At 42.6% G+C, this 18,438-nt stretch overlaps 2 protein-coding genes across 2 annotated transcripts; one reads left to right on the plus strand and one right to left on the minus strand.

Annotated features, from left to right (window-relative positions):
* Positions 1-3,587: 3,587 nt before the first annotated feature.
* On the plus strand, positions 3,588-6,242 carry LOC117574860 (transmembrane protease serine 11C). The gene is made up of 4 exons (XM_034258875.2): positions 3,588-4,657; positions 5,014-5,200; positions 5,261-5,920; positions 5,978-6,242. The coding sequence occupies exons 1-4, from the start codon at positions 4,531-4,533 to the stop codon at positions 6,231-6,233; spliced, it is 1,230 nt and encodes a 409-aa protein (XP_034114766.1). The 5' UTR covers positions 3,588-4,530; the 3' UTR covers positions 6,234-6,242.
* Positions 6,243-6,350: 108 nt separating this feature from the next.
* Positions 6,351-14,510, minus strand: LOC117574859 (lysosome membrane protein 2). The gene is made up of 7 exons (XM_034258874.2): positions 13,951-14,510; positions 8,789-8,880; positions 8,218-8,730; positions 7,994-8,154; positions 7,295-7,575; positions 7,115-7,233; positions 6,351-7,055 (listed from the first exon to the last, which is right to left on the minus strand). Exons 1-7 carry the CDS (start codon positions 13,985-13,987, stop codon positions 6,606-6,608), a joined length of 1,653 nt encoding a protein of 550 aa, XP_034114765.1. The 5' UTR covers positions 13,988-14,510; the 3' UTR covers positions 6,351-6,605.
* Between the last annotated feature and the right edge of the window lie 3,928 nt (positions 14,511-18,438).

Here is an 18,438-nt window from a genome sequence, read left to right on the forward strand (position 1 = left end):
AAAGCACAGCGAAGGAAGCCATCAGCCATCAGCCATCTGAGTGGAGCTCTTTGGCAACCTGTCGCGTTTTGTCAGCAATTTTACGATAAATGTTTGCAGGTGGGTTCAATCGAGTTCAAAGTGTTTAAATGCTTGCCACATCGAGAGAGGAAGCAGCAAAAACACCAGCAGCAGAAGCCAGAGCAGAGCAGAGGAGGGAGTAAAGACTGCATACAATACATGGACATAAATGCAGTTGCATTGCTGAGCAATTTCCCATTTTCCCAACCCATCCCATCCCATTGGCAACATGTGGAAACCGCAAGTTTTGCGCCACATAAAACAACCGCAAGAAAGAAGAAAAGCAAAACTGATAACCGAAAACCGAAAACTGAAAACTGAAAACCGAAACAACAAACAACTACAGCAAAAGCAGCAACAACATATCAAACTAAACAACATGCACCACAATTTCCAGGCAATTTGGTTAACGCTAATTGCTATTAATAAAAAACGCTGTTCACCTCACGACACCAACTACGAATCCGATTTAGATATGTAAAAAACAAACGAGATGCTACTTGGGTGGCAGCTGAACTTTAAAGCTTGTGTATAAAACATATTAAATCGATTTTTAATTTAAGCAGCTGAATCTTGCTGCTTAACAAAACTATTTAATGTCAGTTTGAAATTCAAATTTAACGCATTTCACACCATAAATCTTGGGGAATCATCAGCAACAACTTCAACTTCAACTCCAACTGTGGCGCTGATGTTAAACAAATAAAAACAAAATATTTTTGTGTACTGAACAAAGCGTTTGGCGCCAGTGTGCATGCCGCGAGCGCATGTGGCATGCAACGTTGGCATTCCCATTGCCACTGTCAGCAACAGCAACAGCAGCAGCATGAGCATCAGCAGCAGCAGCATTAGCGGCAACAATTCAAAACATAAACACACCGACAGCACCGACTTGGAGATACAGGAAACAGCACAAGCAAAAGGCAGAGATAGCAACTTTTAATCGTGAGTGCCAACAAATAGTATAACCTAATCAACAACAGCAGCAACAACAATGCCAGCTGGCCAACAACCACTTGAAGCACTTTCGTTTTCATGTGAGGCAACAACGCTCTGCTGCGGCGTCAGCCGTGTGGAAAGCGCCTGCTGTCTTGCCCCCATCTCAGTCGCTTGGTAATGTAATGCGCGCATAGTGGAAGATACTTGCTTCAGCTACAGCTTCAGCTGTTGCTGCTGCGTGGCATGCAAATACGTTGCACGCTTGCCTTATGTCGATCAGCTGTGGCACAACAACTCAACTCCACTCCACTCAATTCAGCTCTGAGCTGAACAAATGTTGCTCGATTTTGTCGGGTTTTCGAACTCGGATCGGATCGGAGCGGTTGCTGGGCGATCAGCTGGCCACATGTTGCTGGCATCTATGATGCAACTGCAATTGAATAACAGCAGTGAAATTGCAGCCCACTGCAGCAGCCACAGAGGCATGCAGCACTCGACTCTACTGGCTGGCTGCATTCAAGGTCTCGAACCACGATTTCTCCTCTCCAAACGCCAACGCCAAAATATTTACGTGATCATTTTGTTTAGCTTGACTAATTTGACTCATGTTGCTGTGGACTAAAGTTGTTGTTGCTGTTGCCGCTGAGAGGGCTAATTGACCCGCAACGCTTCCGTTGATTGTCGCCGCACGTCGTATGCGTAGAAATCCATTTGATTTCTAATATTTTCCATTCGATTTAAAGCGTTTTTTTTTTCGTCTTGGGTTCAATTTAATTTTTGCAACTCCGCGACTTGAAGACTGAAAAAGTTCAGATCGATTGACTCTGCTGTTGGAGTTTGATTATTAAGCATTAGCCTTAAACAGGGACGCGAACTTTTCTCTCTTCACATCACATTGCTCGATTACAAGTGTGCGCTGATTGTGCAAACGACGAGCGTTTTCAGATTTTTGATTAACGTTCACCATTGACGAGCGGCAGGCAAACAAACAAACAAACAAATAAGGCAAGAAAGCAAGAAGAAAACAAGAAAACATCAACAGCAACAGTAACAGCAATTGCCGCAGAGCTCAAGGCGTCCGTTAATTGTACGGAGCAAGAGCAAGAGCCAGAGCAACTGCAACTGCAACAACGAGGCAGCAACTCGACAACGCCCACAAACAATAACAAATTGACAGGCAGGCAAACGGGCGGACAGCCAAGCAGTAGCTTAACTTGGCTTAAATGATCAATTGGCTGCGTAAACAGAGCAATGTTGCTGTTGCACTTGGAGTATTGTTGCGGCCACTGCCACAACAGTTGTTATTGCTGTTGCATTAACAACTTCCCCATTGCTGTCCCGACTGCTGCTCCAACAAGACAGTCAAATGACTTATGAGTTTTGCTGGCATCGCAACGCGGAATTCAAGTCGGGCGTGGGTCCGGCTCCCATGCTCTCAACTCCCAACCCGACTCTAGCCTGCAGAGTCAGCTGCTGCTGCTGCTGTTGTTGCTGTTGTTGCTGTTGCTGCGACTGTGTAATGAAAACGAAAGTAACTCAACTGCACTGCAACTGCGGATATACACTCATATACTCTGCTCATACACTCACTCACTCACACTTACTCACACTTTGGACTCGGCGAGGTGAATTTTGCAGCCATCATTCACAGCAACTGCTGAGAATATATATATAAAGTGAATAACTTATCTCTTCTTGATTTACCCTACTTTAATAAAAATTCAACACTTGACCCCTCAATTAATTACGAGCTCAACACGTAACCGGAAGATCGGGCGTATACGTAACACTGACATTCCTTATACTAAACGAACTCAAAGAATTCGATTAGCTGCAAATTAATAGCACATGTGATAATTATATTAACATATAATTGTACACTCATTGTGCAATTGATAGTTGCCAATGTAATTTAAATCAACACTAAACAAACGATATTTCTATGCTAAATTCTTTTCAACTTTGCATAAGCGTTGTTGTTAGCATTTAAATCATTTCCCCCACGATCACGATCTATATATATGAAGGGTTGAGTAACGGCTATTATTGCAACTTCAACTGCAAGTTAGTTAATATTTAATTAAACGATTCAAAGCTTGAGAGCTGTGTATTATTTAATAACGAGTTAAATCCACAAGTTATGTTCAGTGAACACCAATTCGACAGCTGTGAATGATCACGTGAAGTTGAAGCAAGCCTAAGCTTACCCTTTCGTTGTCGTCAACGAAGCTGTTGCTGTTGTTGTTGCTGTTGCTGTTGCGGCTGATGCTGTGGTTGCTGTTTGTTTGCTGTTTGTTGTTTGTTGTTCATTCGTTGCTGTTGTTGTTGTTGGCTGCTCTTTTGCTGCCCGCTGCCTCGCGCTGTCTTTTCACTTTCGTTCGCGTCGCTTTGTTATTATTATTGCTGCTGCTGTTGCCGCTGCTGATATTATTGTAACTAGCAGCGCTCGGTCGCGGGGCATGCAACACTAGACACAGTCAAATGTCGACGACGCGCCGCAAAGCGACGCCGACCGCGCAGCATGCGATGTAACCGAAACGGTAAATGTTTGTTGGCCAAAACCTGAGCAGCGCCCAGTTGCATTTTGGCGCTCGTCGCAAGCGATTCGCATGGGCCGCAGTACCCAACTGGAATTCCAGCTCCAACTTCAACTCCAACTCCAACTTGAACTCCATCTTCAACGTTGCGCACGCGCTCTACGAAAGCGAAACCTGAACGGAAACCAAATCCGAAACAGAAACTGAAACTGAAACCTAAACCATAACCGTTAATAGTGTCTGCCTCCAGGCCACCCAACTTTAGCCAACTTCTGCTTCTTCGAGCAGCAACAGCAACAGCAGAGTAACCTCCATCATTATATAACCGAGGGCACGGGCCCACAGCCTAAGAGCGAGTCACAGTTTCCGAGTCAGTCTTCGACTTGGCTTCTGCACACAAATCGAGGCAGAAACGCCCACAGTTGTTGGCTAATTAATGCGCAGAGCGAGAACGCGATTGTGAGTGAGAGAGTGTGAGCGAGAGAGCAAGAGAGCGAACGAGCAAAAAGAAAAGTGAAGCTGGGAAATCTCGTAAATTATAATATTTAAAGGCATTAAAAAAGGTCTAAACGGCGAATGCGTGTTATTAAAAAGTCAAGCAGACCAAGCCGAGTTAAAGTCACAAGTTGAGTTGCTTCAGTTGCGAGCGTAAGCGTAAGCGTGAAAGTGAAAAGCCAACAGCAACGTAACCGTCAGTAACAATAGTCGACTGTTGATCACCATCATCATCACCAACAGCAACAGTAACATCAACCAACAGCATCATCAGGATACCGCTAACAGCAGCTGCCATCTTTCAACTTCCAAGTACCAACTAACAACTACCAACTGTCATCACAAGCCGCAGCCAAGTCACAGCCAAGCCCCCTCTTCATCTTCGTCTTTGTCTTTGTCTTCATCTGCATTTGCATCTGCTACTGACTCTTTGGGTCAGTCATGCGCGCCATGAGCCGCTAAAGTTGCGCTGAGTTGCTCCACGAGAGCAGCGACCAAAATGAAGATGAAGCTGAAGCTTATGAAGCTATCGTCGCCACAAGCACAACTGCAAGTGCAAGTGCAAGTGCATTGGCTGCTCGTTCTCCTGCTTCTGCTCGTGCAACAGACCACACCCTTTGAGACAGGTGAGTTCAAGTGATGCTAATCAGATCATTTCATATCAGATCTGTATTAAGGGGTAACATTAAAAATACCATTTACATTATGAGTTTATGACCAAGGTTCGTCTGTCTGTTTTTTTGTATGCCCCATTTCCTATAGTCTTTAAAAACCAAATAGCAATCTCGCTGGCTATACTCCGATTACATATGTATATAACCACATAATTGTTAGATCCTTGCACATTCTGTTGAAATTCGGGATGTATTTGAGAACTTGACTGGGGGCTAGTTGGAAAAGAAAAAATTACGACGCAATACACTAATATTTGCCTGAATATATATTTAAATATTTACACTCACCCTATTCCTTCTCTCCACAGACTGCGGCTGTCGAACGGGTCGTAGAAGTGGACGGATTATTTCAGGCGCTGCCACCAACGAGGGACAGTTTCCTTGGCAGGCATCCTTGGAGCTGCTGCACCCATCGCTGGGCTTCCTTGGTCATTGGTGCGGTGCCGTGCTTATCCATCAGTACTGGATACTCTCAGCCGCACATTGCGTGCACAAGTAAGTGCCCCCAGTCTGAGAAGTGTAATGAATTGGTGACTCCAACTCTTGGCCTTGCAGCGATCTCTTTAACCTACCCATTCCGCCGCTGTGGACGGTGGTTCTCGGTGAGCACGATCGCAACTTTGAGTCGGGCAACGAGCAGCGTATTCCCGTCGAGAAGATTGTACTGCATCATCACTACCACAACTTTCGCCACGATGTTGTGCTCATGAAGCTATCGAAGCCTGCGGATCTGTCGCGTTCCTCACACATTCGTCGCATTTGCTTGCCCTTCATGCTGAGGGAACCGCAAGAGACGCCGGCTCCTCCACAGGATGATGTGCTTAGCCAGCAATTGGAGTTGGACGATGTGCCTGAAAAGATTGACAATTTTCTTCGCAGTGTGCAGAGCAGAAGACGTTACCGCAACGTCACAGCTCCCAGTTCCATAGACATGTCTATGCGGGAACTGATGAACATGAAGATACTGAATCGATTGCGTCAGGCCTTAAGACAATCGGAGCGTTCTCCGCGCAGCACAAAGCGCACAAGACGGCGCAATGACAAGCTAATGAAACTCAAGCTGGAGTCGGAGGACTCGGACTTGGGAGAGCGGGATGATCCCCGGAATATGCCCTTCTTTGACTGTGTGGCCACAGGTTGGGGCAAGGCGAACATAAGTGGGGATCTGTCCAATGAGCTGCTTAAGACGCAAGTTCCGCTCCACCAGAATCGCAGGTGAGTCTCAGACTTTATCCTCCACTTAGGAGTTTCTGACTTCCATTCGAATTGCAGGTGCAAGGATGCTTATGGCAGCTTCGTCAACATACATGGCGGCCACCTCTGTGCTGGGCAGCTCAATGGTCAGGGAGGCACTTGTGTCGGAGACTCAGGAGGTCCACTGCAGTGCCGCCTATCTCGAGACGGACCCTGGATTCTTGCCGGCGTGACATCCTTTGGTTCGGGCTGTGCCCTCGAGAGCTTCCCCGATGTCTATCTGCGCATCTCGTACTATTTGAACTGGATCGAAGACACGATTGCCTCACATTAGCCAGAAGCCAAAAGAAAAGCATTCGATTATTGATACGATTAATATCGTGCTGTCGTGCTGTAATTGTTCTCTTAATGTCTAGAACTATAGCGATAACTTTGTTACTTATGTGTACGTATTTATATTGTATGGTATTGTATTTAATAGATTAACCTTTGACCTTAACCATAACTTATTTCGCATAGCGTAAGCATAGAGTGTTCCCTAAGTTGTTTCCGATATGTAGAATCGATCGAAACTACACCAAATCTCCTGGTTGGCAATTCTTAAATCATCTTATCGTCTTAGTATCACAGGGCGGCTCTTAACACTACAGTATTACACGTATCCACTTGAGGTAAAGTTCCGAAAAAACAAAAGCAGGAATATCCCCTAGACCTCACTTCGCGACAGCAGCTTCTGTGCCTCCTGCACACACTCTGCTGTTGACTTTGTGGACGCCGCCGTTGTTGGTGTCGCTTTGTGAAAGGATACACCGATGGTCAAGCCATTTATTATAGAGGCTGCCCTCTCAGCATGCTCGATCTTGCTGTGCACTCTTCCTGGCGGCGACCAGAAGCAGAGCATGAACGCAGCAGTCAGCTGATATAATCCAGCGAGGATCAGGCCCAAGGCCAATATGCCTTGCAGCAGAGGGAAGGCGTACTTAATGCCGTGCACAAGCAACTGCAGAATGACGGGCAGGTTGTCAATGGTTAAATCGACCCAAAGCAGAGGCAGCACCATGTTCTCGAAGGGTTCCATCAGGCGATTGAACTTCACCTTGCCCACAACTTGGTTGGCCTGCAATCGCATGTGAGTGTGCAGAGGGACGCCCAGTTGCTACAAATGCAAAGTGGATACAATTAGGGATAGAAAGAGAGTTGATCAGTATTACTTACCGGCTGCAGCATGAAAGTGGAAGTGTGAAGCGACTCATCTGGCTTCAGGCCATCGAACTGTTCTAGCAAACTGGGATCAGTGTGCATGAAGTGCGGATACGTTATAGCCAAGGGCATGTCTAAAAATCAAATCGACAGTAAAATAAGCAGTTACGTCTAGCGCATCTAGCGGGTACTCACTGTAGTAGCAAGGCGCCACATTGCCGACGCCGCGCTTCAGACACTGATTGTTCTTGCAAAAGCACGAGGAGTTCACGTTGCCAAGCTCGCTGTCAAAGATATGCGGCTCCATCGTGTACTCAAAGGCATCCTGACCCCTGAACTTCAAGGTGCGCACAAACTTCAGAGGCAGCCGGCGGCAGAATGTCCTGCGGTAGATGAAGAACTCGTCCTCCTCGTTCATGTCACGCGGAAAGAGAGTCGCATCGTGGCTGCCCCAAATGCGATTGCATAGAGTACCACTGCAAGAAGAGAAAGGTTCAAGAAACGTGTTCTTTTATGTGTACACTTTCATAATCGATTAGAAACCTGCAATTCTATATTCATTCTTTAAAACCTGCTACATTTATGAGTCGACCGTAATGCGATTTAAATAAACTACATATGTAAGCGCATGCTAAATCATATGCACATATCTTTAAAATACGAGTTTCACTTGTTATTATCATGGAATCAAGGAGAGGTTTCATAATGTTATAATAGACTTGTCTGAGATTGCGACTTTTGCAAAGATGTATCAAAAGTCCGTTGACTCTATCTCTTATAGATGCCGAGCAATTCGGCTATTGACGGTGATTCACAATACCTCATAAGGTGTAAACACTTGTAATTCTAATAGACTTGTCCTTATTTTCAATATTAAACAATATAGATGCTTACTTTGTGGCTTCGTTGTAGTCCCATCGCATGAAACCACGTCCGTAATTGACGCTGTGCAGTGAATAGCCACGTGGCTCGTTGGGAAGCACGACTCCATTGGAGTCCCTTCGCTCTGGCAGATGCATGTTGACCACATTGCTCTCGTTGCCCTCTCTGAACAGCTAAACGATTGAGAGATTGATTAGTTTAATATACTTAGACTTAATCGAGTCATTACTACTCACCTTCTCCATGATGCCGAAGCTAGCAAAGTCGATGTAGCTGGGCACGAACTTGGATGCCAAGTGCACCAGGTGATCCTCATAGCCCCACATGTAATCGTGCACGCTAACCTCTAGCATGGGCTGCGCATTGAGGCGCTTAGTCAGCGCACTGATTCCCAGAGCGGCAAACATGGACAGACTGGCAGCGTGGGTGCTCACGCCCATGTAGGGAATGTTGGGCGCTCGAATGCGATCCAAATGGGGATCACCCACGGAGCGATCCCGGATGAAGATGTATTCGCGACGTGGCGTGTAGCTGATGGTGTTGTTGGCCTCGTTGAGGGTCACGTTGTGGTTGGAGAGCACCTCTTTGTAGACGTAGGGACCGACCTGCTCCACCTTGAGTTTGGTCGCTCTGCCCGCTATGAAGTCATCCACGTTCGTGTAGTTGAACATGTAGACCATGATGTAGACTTCGAGCGGAGGAAACAGCCAAAGATTGTAGAGCAGAGTTCCGGGGGATAAGCTCAGTTGCTAATCCAAAGAAAGTGAGTTGATTTATGATTGATTTAAGCGTACACCTTATGCTTACCCAATCAACTATGTGCTGGACGGGATTTGTCATAAAGATGACGGCGCCAAGGAACACGAGCGTCATGCCGAGTGCAGCACATCGTAATAGCTCTGTGAAATAATAAATTGGAGCACGAGGTGAATTATGCAATTAGCCATAACTCGAACTCAAACTCAAACTCAAACTCGATCTCTATCTCGCAGTCGGAGTCGCCGCTTGTGGCGAGCAGTCGAAGTTCAACAAGTTTGCTAAATCTCTGACAGCTTGGGGATCGCGTGTCAGACTGCTTGCCTGCCCGCTGTGTTATTGACCTTCGCAACAATCTGTTGTTCTGGCTGTCATCGCTTGGCGAGCCAGTACAAAGATCTGCGACCTACCTCAATGGCAGGAGCAGGAACAGAATGCCGGCAAAAACAAACCCAATAAAGAAAAACCCCAATCACAACAAGAAAACGGCGCAGCTGACAATGCGCTATACTATATTATATACTATGTGGTTGTCTATAGTTGAGTCGAGTGTTATCGCTTCAGAGTTCAATAAACGTTATTCGACTTCAACAGAGAGATGCAGTCCAGCTGTCCGTGTGTCCGCGTGTCCGAGTGTCCGAGTGATCAAGAAGTCAGGCACTGGAGCAACAAGCTCTCATGATGTTCCCGAAAACATAAACTCGTTGCGTCACTTTTATGCTTTCGCCCCATTTATGTTGGTAGAGAGTTCATTGAACAAAAGATGCTTAGTATGCGCTGCATGTCTTGGCCTCGTTATGCATTATTCATCTCCGCAAATGATCGAAATTGAACGAGAATATTTTAATTACCGTGTTGTGGGCACTATTCTCATTTGGTGCAGTGTATGAAAACTCGTTTTATCTCCGTCGTCACTCGATGCTCGTCAAGATGCTCACCTTCCACCAGAGTGTTATCATTGAAAATGTTTCGTTCCGGGTGTGATCTTTTAAACTGATTACAAGCTCTTCGCTCTCAGCTCTTCGCAGCAGCACAAAGTGCGCATACGAGAAAGAGAAAGAGCATCTCTGACCGATTTTTGAGGGTCATGGTCACGTGTGTGCCCAACCCCAGCATCAAGCCCCAAGCCTCATTCCCATTACTATTCCTATTGAACGAGTAGTAATACTACTTCTACTACTCCAACTGGCAGTCATAAATCAAAACAAATTATTAACCCATTTATCAGCGAAATCATTTCCCAAATCCTCCTTGAGCTCGAGTACTGTGTCGCAACTGCCAATTAGACATTCAACAATGAAACATCACGCTAAGAACCGCACTAAGCACCTGCTCAAGATCATTGAACCGCTTACCAATCCCCTATGGCAGTTCTTTGAGGCAACAATAACAATATCGAATACCAAGAACAGCAACAACAACAACTAGTGTGGAGGCAATTACAACAACAGCATAAACTCATTAACAATTTGGAATTCGGTTTTGTTTTGATGTCAACTTTGTCACGCCACAAAACGTAAATAAGCTCAAGATTTCAAAATCAAAACAAAACTCAAGAAAACATCTGCGAGTGTGTGTGTGCGAGTATTCGAATACTTGTGACTCAGTCAGTATTCGGTATTCAGTATTCAGTATTCAGATGACCCATATGTTTGTTGTGCGGTATCCTTGCCTTGAAACACAAGCGGCTTAGCGACAAATCACAGTTTTGTTTCTTGGCTCTTTCCGCTGATTAGCCGGTTAGGCTTTTAACCATTTTGTTAGGCCAAGTCCGCCGATCGATCGATCGATCGATCCAGTCGCAATAGCTACAGCTTCCATAAATTAAGAGCCAAACAAAGCGCTCAAATTATTCTGCTGCAACGAACCTCTCATACGAAAGGCCAAAAACATCGACTATCGACGCGGTAAATTATGCAATTGCATTGCCAAAGTTGTGAGTTGTGGACAGAGACAGAGACGGAGACTCCGACTACGACTACGACTGCGAACGAAGTTGGCAATGTCGATTCAAAAGCCAAAAGCCGAAACCAAAAGTGATCTCAGCATGAATGAGTGGCGCTTGTCTTGACAGCTGATTCGTCTGGTGCTCTGAACCCGTTTCTGACCCAAAACTAAAGCTAAGTCAACTCATTATGGCCCTCTATTAAGGTTGCAACAAAATATGAATACTTCACTGAGAGAAAATAACACGTGAGCGCAATATTTAAATTATATTCGGTTAATGGCATTTGACATCATTTTAAAAGTGAAATTAATTCTATAGATAGAATTTATTTGTCTAGTGCAAAGCCAACTTAGATCTATACCCTGGAATACATCAAATATATGCGCATACATAATCATATTTTATTTATATACCTGATTATTCAATCATCAATATTCAACATACAATTTGTTCTTTATAACTCAAATTGAATTATAAATATACTTTAAAATTAACATAAAAAAACAGCAACTATACAAATTCGCAAATTTTTTTTGCAATATATATGATCATCAATATTCAACCTATAATTTCTTCTTTGTATATCAACTCTTTATTACGTTCAAATTGAATTTTAAATATACATTATGTTATTTTCAAATTCTCACATAAAATCAAAGTAAAAAAAAACAGTAACTATCCGAATTCGAAAAGCTTTTTTCGCAGTGTATTCGTTTCTACACTTTTATGAGGTTGTTGGTTGACGGTTGTCGTTTCGTCTGTCGACAGTCTACAGCACTTTGAAGTTCAAGTTCGCTGCAATTGGCATAGCATTAAAATCTCGAAACAAAGCGAAGAAGCGAGAAACCAACCTGAGAAAAAGTATTTAAAATGCAAACATCCTAAAATTTTGTACTGTCGCGAAGTGGAGTCGCCGTTGCAATTGACATCGCAGTCGACGTGTCAGTCGACGTCTCAGTCGCAGTCGCGGTCGCAGCTAGCTGCTGACCCACTAAAGTCAAGAATGAATTGCTTTTATTTCTGAGCGATGCAGCAACAATGTAGTACAGTATTGTTGTGTAGCATTGTAAACACGAATGTGTGACTTCCGTCAAATGACAATAAATTAAGCAAACAGCCAGCCAGCCAGCTAGACGGCCAACAAGATTCACGTTAATATTGTATCTACAAGATACGCTCAGCTCTGCCAAAGCTCGACTCGTATCGGATCGGATCGGAACGGATCGGATCGGATAGCACTTTAAGCCGCTCATTTGTTTGCCAGTCGGCAAGCGTCATTCATCGGCAGTCGGCAGTCGACTGTTGTTGTAACCATGTTGTGTTTAGCCTATTGCCTGTTTGCCTGTGTTTAGCTAATGATTAATCTCGCATTGTTGTTATTGTTATTGGCTTTGTTTGTTGTTAATCATCGCCAAAAACGAACGCGAGACGGTGCTAAACCCAAAACCCTTAAAAGTCTCGCTAACAATTAGATGCCTGCCAATAAGGAAAAGCAAACAACAAACAGCGCCTCAGCATTTACAACTTTCCCGAGTTCCAGGCTTATCGGAAACAGTTCCCCACCTCATAACCCCCTCCCTCTCTCCTAGACTTCATTCCCCAAATTCGACCTGCGTTCGGCTTTGAGGCTGATTCGCTTTGTTGTACTCGTCGTTGGTCGTTCTCGGATCTACAGCTCGAATCGTATCTGTTGTCATTGGTTTTACAATTGTTGTTATTTGCATTGTTTAGCACATGTTAAGGTGTGCATTATTTTCTATTTTCTATGAGTGACGATGCTGCTTGGTGATTCTCACAGTTCTAAAGAATACTCCAAATATTTTGCTTTGTCAAATAAATGCTGGTATTATTCGCGCTAACGTACTTACAACTATTTGTCATCTTGAGCGTCCAATAAAAATATGATACAAAGACACATTAGTTTAAGCCCTTTTTTTTGGCAAGTCTTAGCAATTGGCCCACTCACGATCACGATCATTATGTGATCTGACGTGAGGCAATTTCTTCAACAAATTCATACGTTACATATATGAAAGATACAGATGTTGATATACGAGTATGTATAATAAGATGCCTAATCACACCCAATTCATCTTTAAGGCCACGTTGCTTAAAGTGTTCACCTTCAATTTGAGACCGTTTTATTTCGATTGAGATCGTCAGATCATCAAATCGGACTTCATGGTAAGGTAGTACGTGACGTTACACTCTCCATTCCAGCATCAAATTATAATTTATGCAAGCTAAATTGCAACTGTGATCCGTTAATGCACGTAAACATTCGCAAACTTGGATACTTTAATACCTGAATAGTGCCCGGCATATTTCTCGGACATATGCGGACGTATATTTGCACTAGACTAGACTAAGCCGTGGAATTAAGTTTAAATTCAATGACTTTGTCGAATCGATCTAATGATACGACAGCAATTACTAACGGATCGTATCGAATCGTATCGGATCGGATTAAGACAACTAGAGAGACAGTTCTATAAACAAATCAATTAGGTCTGGGCGGAGATTTGAGGGCACTTAATCGTAAAGAGTTTTTAATAAACAAACGATCGTTCATTAATTGCAATGCTTTTAGAATTGTAACGGCGACCGGCGATTGTATATTATTTTTTTTTTTTTAATATGGCTTATACAATGCATTTGTTATTCAAATACTTATATATTTTTACATATAATTACGAGTGTCAATTATAGTGATTTTCTGCTCAGCAACTGCTTTTGACATTGCGCTAAATTTATTATCATTCACCTGTGACTCGACTGGAATTTGGCCAACAATTATAAGCGAATTAAGTAATTTGTTATATTTGTTAATAAAAATAAAATATACTACTCGTATGCATGGCTGAATGCCTAACGTATTTAAGCTACAAATTGTTCCCGTCGAGTTAGCGGAGATTAAACGTGTCAAATAGAAAAGCTCTTGGATCTTGGACAAGTTTACAAATCTTGCTTTATAGTAGTAAGATTCAATTGCAACTTAAACAGATATTGCACAATTTTTAGCTTGTTGTTGAGTTTGGCAACCAGTTTTGCAAGAAGTGCATAAATAGTTTTTACGATCCCATCGGGATCGTTCCCTTTAGCTTTGAAGGCGTTCCGAATTATCTTTTATGGCGCATTCAATTTGGCTTAAGAAAAATGCACAATAGGCGATATAACGCTGGAGTTCGACTTCAAGTTGAAGTTGGAGTTGGAGTACTTAATTAAGTGCTATGTTGAGACTTTACGATAACTACTATTTACTCACTTGCATTCCGCTGGGTTTTGTTCGCGAACAGTTTCATTTTAAGACTTTTAACTTATTGCAACTTATTTTTTATTTATTTTGCGACAGCGAGTATTTAAACTATTTAAAGCCGTGTGGCAATCAATTACGGTTGAATTTATAGTTGGTTGTTTTATGACGAAAATCAATTACTTGCTGCAATTTAGTGTTCTCTTTGTTTATACAGTTTATAGCGTATTGTTTATGACTTGTAGGCAAATTAAACGATTAACAAGTCCACAAATGATGGCTTCTGATCAATTAGCTGGCACCGACAGGCCGCCGATAGGAGTTAATTTTGAATTAATATTCCATAAATTGTTAAGCTGTCGAAGCATTCATAATGACTAGTATCGATATCAATTATCTATCCACTTGACTTTGAATCCTAATTGGATCGCAAATGCACTTCTGACACACTCACACACACGCACACACACACAGACCGTGGGGCAAGCAACTCTCAATTGAAATAAGATATTTCAGATTTGTTGCACTTGTGTTCTAAATATTTGCCAATGTGTTGTCGTTCCACTTGATGCGATTGTGATTGTTGTGACTATTTCCGAATCTGACTGGCACGCACTTCCTATTCTCACGACATTTGACAACTTAATGCGCTGATCTGATCGCCAGCTGGGTACCTTTATATGGACTCTTGGGCCGGGCTGCTCAGCTCCGACTGAGACCGAGACTGAGATGCCTGGGACTGAGACTGAGACAGAGACGACAACAGCAACTGCGACGTCGACTGCGACGTCGACTGCGACAGCGGCTAAAGCTGAGATCGAGACATAGACCTAGTGCGGCGATCGAGCATCGAGCATCTAGCATCGCAGCCGAAGTCGAAGTCGAAGCGCTGAAATCTTTTCATGAACCGGTCCAATTTCAAGCCCCTGTTAACGTTCAGTTGACGTCGGTCCCTGAGTGTCAACAATAAAATGTAGTACGAGCAACAACAGCAACGAGAGCTTGCAACTTTGTGTAGTAGAAGTTGTAGCAGTAATACGAGTGCTACAAATGGACTTCTGTTCTCCCCCTAGAGAGAATGATGAACGATGAGTTAATCGCTACTAGAGCACGACGTCAACTTCGAGTATGTTAGCATCTCTCTCTATGGGGGTTACTAAAGTTCGCGAATATATTATTATTATTATAGCTGCTAGCCGTTTACCCGTTTAGCTGTTGTGGCTCAAGACAATGGAGAGATCAGCCGTTGGGGAGCACAGTTCTCGTTATTGCAAATTTGTTTGTGCTTCGCGAATGCTTATAGCATATAGTTAATAGCTCAAATTACTCTATTTAATCCCTAATAACCACGCACACGTGCCCCGCGGCCTTTGAATAAATTCATGAAGTTATCGACATCAATCGGTAATTAGAGAGCTGTCGTTAGTGGCGAGTGCCAAGGGAAGTGGATGGTTGAGGGGAATGGAGACAGATACTGAGTTGAGTTGACAAAAAGCTATTAACAAGCTATGCGGATAATGATCGCATCTGATCGATCTACATCGGTGACACTAATGTCACGGGTCAACTGCATACAGCTGCAGATTGAGGAAGAGATTCGAGCTAGGGAAACATCGAGTGCTTGTCATTGGCCTTTACTCAACCTGGCCCAAAACCCAGACAGACACGTGTTGCCAAAGGGATGTCTCGGGGCAGATCACTCCATTAAGCATTAGACGTCAGGCATTAGGCATTAGGCGTTAGGCATTACGCATTAGACAGTCTGTCGACATTAAGCATTAAGCGACCCTAATGTTTGACTCCAAAGCTGATTCTAGCAAAAGATCGCATGTGTCTAATGCTCTCACACACCTCTTTATTTCTTAAAACACGTATAATTTTGCGTTCTTAATTATTATAGCGAACATTTGCGGGTTTGTTTTTTATGACCATTGTCTTTTGATCCGAGTTAAAAATTCGCTCACATTAGCAACATTAACTCAAATCAACAAACGTTGCGTTTAGCTGCTTTAACTAGCAGTTGCCATGTTATAAACGGTTAATTGTTATTTATTTGTTATTTATAGCAAGGCACAACCATAATTATAGCATATTACTTTGGCGAATGCCAGTAAACAGCTATTAGACAACACGACGCAATGCTCGAATGCTTTTCCGAAAGCTTTTCGCAAGTTCTGCGCTGCGTTAGCTTAAAGCCTTTTCCTAGGATAACTTTCAAAGAATGAGAGAGAGAGAGAGAGAGAAAGAGAGAGAAAGGCAGAGGAAGGAATGAGCATTTCAAACAACAACTCTAGACCTCAAAAACAAACATATGTCACTTATTACTTTATTGCTCCTAATGCACTTCACATTTATCTTTTAAATAATTAAATATTTGAACTTAGTGGGAGAGAGCAAACACCAAAGTATATGGATGTTGGTTAATACATTGTGCTGGGGAGTCACCTTAAATACTCTAAGCGACTTTTATGCATAATTCGGTACAACAAACTCGCAACGCAAGCCGGAATTTCATCTTCTACTTCATTAGTACTGCGACAATAGTTATTAATGTACGAGTATTTTATATTTAACTCACAAAAGTTGTTTTTGAAACACAGCGAAAGTTGCTTCCAAGTGATATTCTCTGTATTCCATGAATTCTATTATTAATTCATAAATCTTCCTTCAACAAACACTCGATATTCGAACATATCAATAAGTAAAGGAGGAATGCAAATTGCTCGACGCTAATTAAAAAGATTTATTGCCCACAAAACAAATACAACACGTGGGAGGTGTCCATTAGTCTTAATGTAATGGGGTATAGAATAGACAAATGTCGCTTAATTGTTGGTTACAGTTGGTAAAGTGCTCAGAGAACGAGGCAATTGTTTACTTCTAAATCAAAATGTTTTACATGTGCATTTAACAACCTCCAGGAATGCTGCTCAATGAGTCACAAGATAAACAGAAATCATTTTGGTTTCCTACTCTAACTTACGTGACAATAAGTATTGTCATCATATTTCTCGTACTTCCTGGATAATACTCGATTTACCGTTAGATTATAAACTCAAACATGCAAATTTCTAAGTGCAATTACCTTTAAGCCAATTGCCAAAACACGCTTCGCATGTTCTCAGTCGGACTTGAGGAGGAATTCAGTCGACAACTAGCGAGGGAATTCCCAGTTGCATGATCTTGCAAATTACAACTGTGAATGCATCAGAGACTATTTTAATGTATAGTAGGAGTTGTTGACATCTTAAGAGTCAAGAGGTATCCTTGATGTAATTCCCCAGCAGACACCCAGCTGAATAGTTGGGGACGGGGACTCCCCAAGGCAGGTGGAAGTGTGAGCATAAACGACACTCATAAAGTTTGCATATGTAAATCAACACTATTATTCAGTCATTAACAATTATACGACTTCACACAGACACGAATGCGATTGCGAATATGAATGCGAACTCGAGTACCCTCGGAAGTTGAGCTGAGTTCATTCGTTTGATTAGATGGAGTCAAGGCAAAGGAAGTAAGAATATCTAGAGTTTAATATCTGCTATCACAGCTTGGAGATTTTATTGCGCGTGTAAGCTAATAACATAGGAAAGTTTCAGCTTTGCGATCAAATCGCATCGGATCGGATTGGATTGGATTGGATAGATAATGATAATGTAACAATTGTGTGTAATTGAACTGCACTAAAAGTCTAAATGGAAGAGAATAAGGAACCAGGCTGGTTTAATGGCAATTAGATTTAAATACGATACGTTGTCGGATAGTTCTAATGAATATTTAACGAGCTTAATTGCCACTTCAATAGAATAGCTGCAGCAAATAACAACAAGAGCATAAAAAACAACTAATTTAATTAATAGTTGCAATATGTATGCACCGCGATAATTAGCCAGGTCATTTCCAACTAATATGAAAATAATAATAAGCGTTTAGGAAAGTCATCAAGCCGGCAGAAACAACGAGGTGACTGTGATGTCATACGGACAATGGCGGGTATACGTAATGGGAAGTGAGAGAAAATTACGTATACGCAGTGCGGCAACTGCAGACAGAGACTGAGATTACAACATGTGCATTTACTTCTATTACAGAATAAATGACCCCAAATTAAAGACCGATTCAAGTTGCAAGTCTTGGTGCAGCCTTCCTTAAGTGAAATACGAATGTTATTAAAATAAATATATAACAGCCAATAACGCCGGCTTCTAACGTCACACAGATAAATATACACTATCGCTATCGCAAGCACAATCGCAATTGCAAAAGCCTCTGGCAATTATATATTAATTAAGTAATTCTAATTAATGATTGTGTCCATAAGTCTCCCTGCCAATTGACATTTGCATATCTAGCTTGAGGGACACTCAGAATCGGAAGCAGACTCTAATCCTTCGACTGCGCAGTTTATCATTAATATCAAGGAGCATTTGAACTGATATCTCGTTAGACAACTGTCAGCATTCGTTAGCGATTGCGTTGCGTTGAGTTTGCGTTCCA

The sequence above is a fragment of the Drosophila albomicans genome, chromosome 2R, assembly GCF_009650485.2.
Source record: "Drosophila albomicans strain 15112-1751.03 chromosome 2R, ASM965048v2, whole genome shotgun sequence".
Taxonomy (NCBI): Eukaryota; Metazoa; Arthropoda; class Insecta; order Diptera; family Drosophilidae; genus Drosophila; species Drosophila albomicans.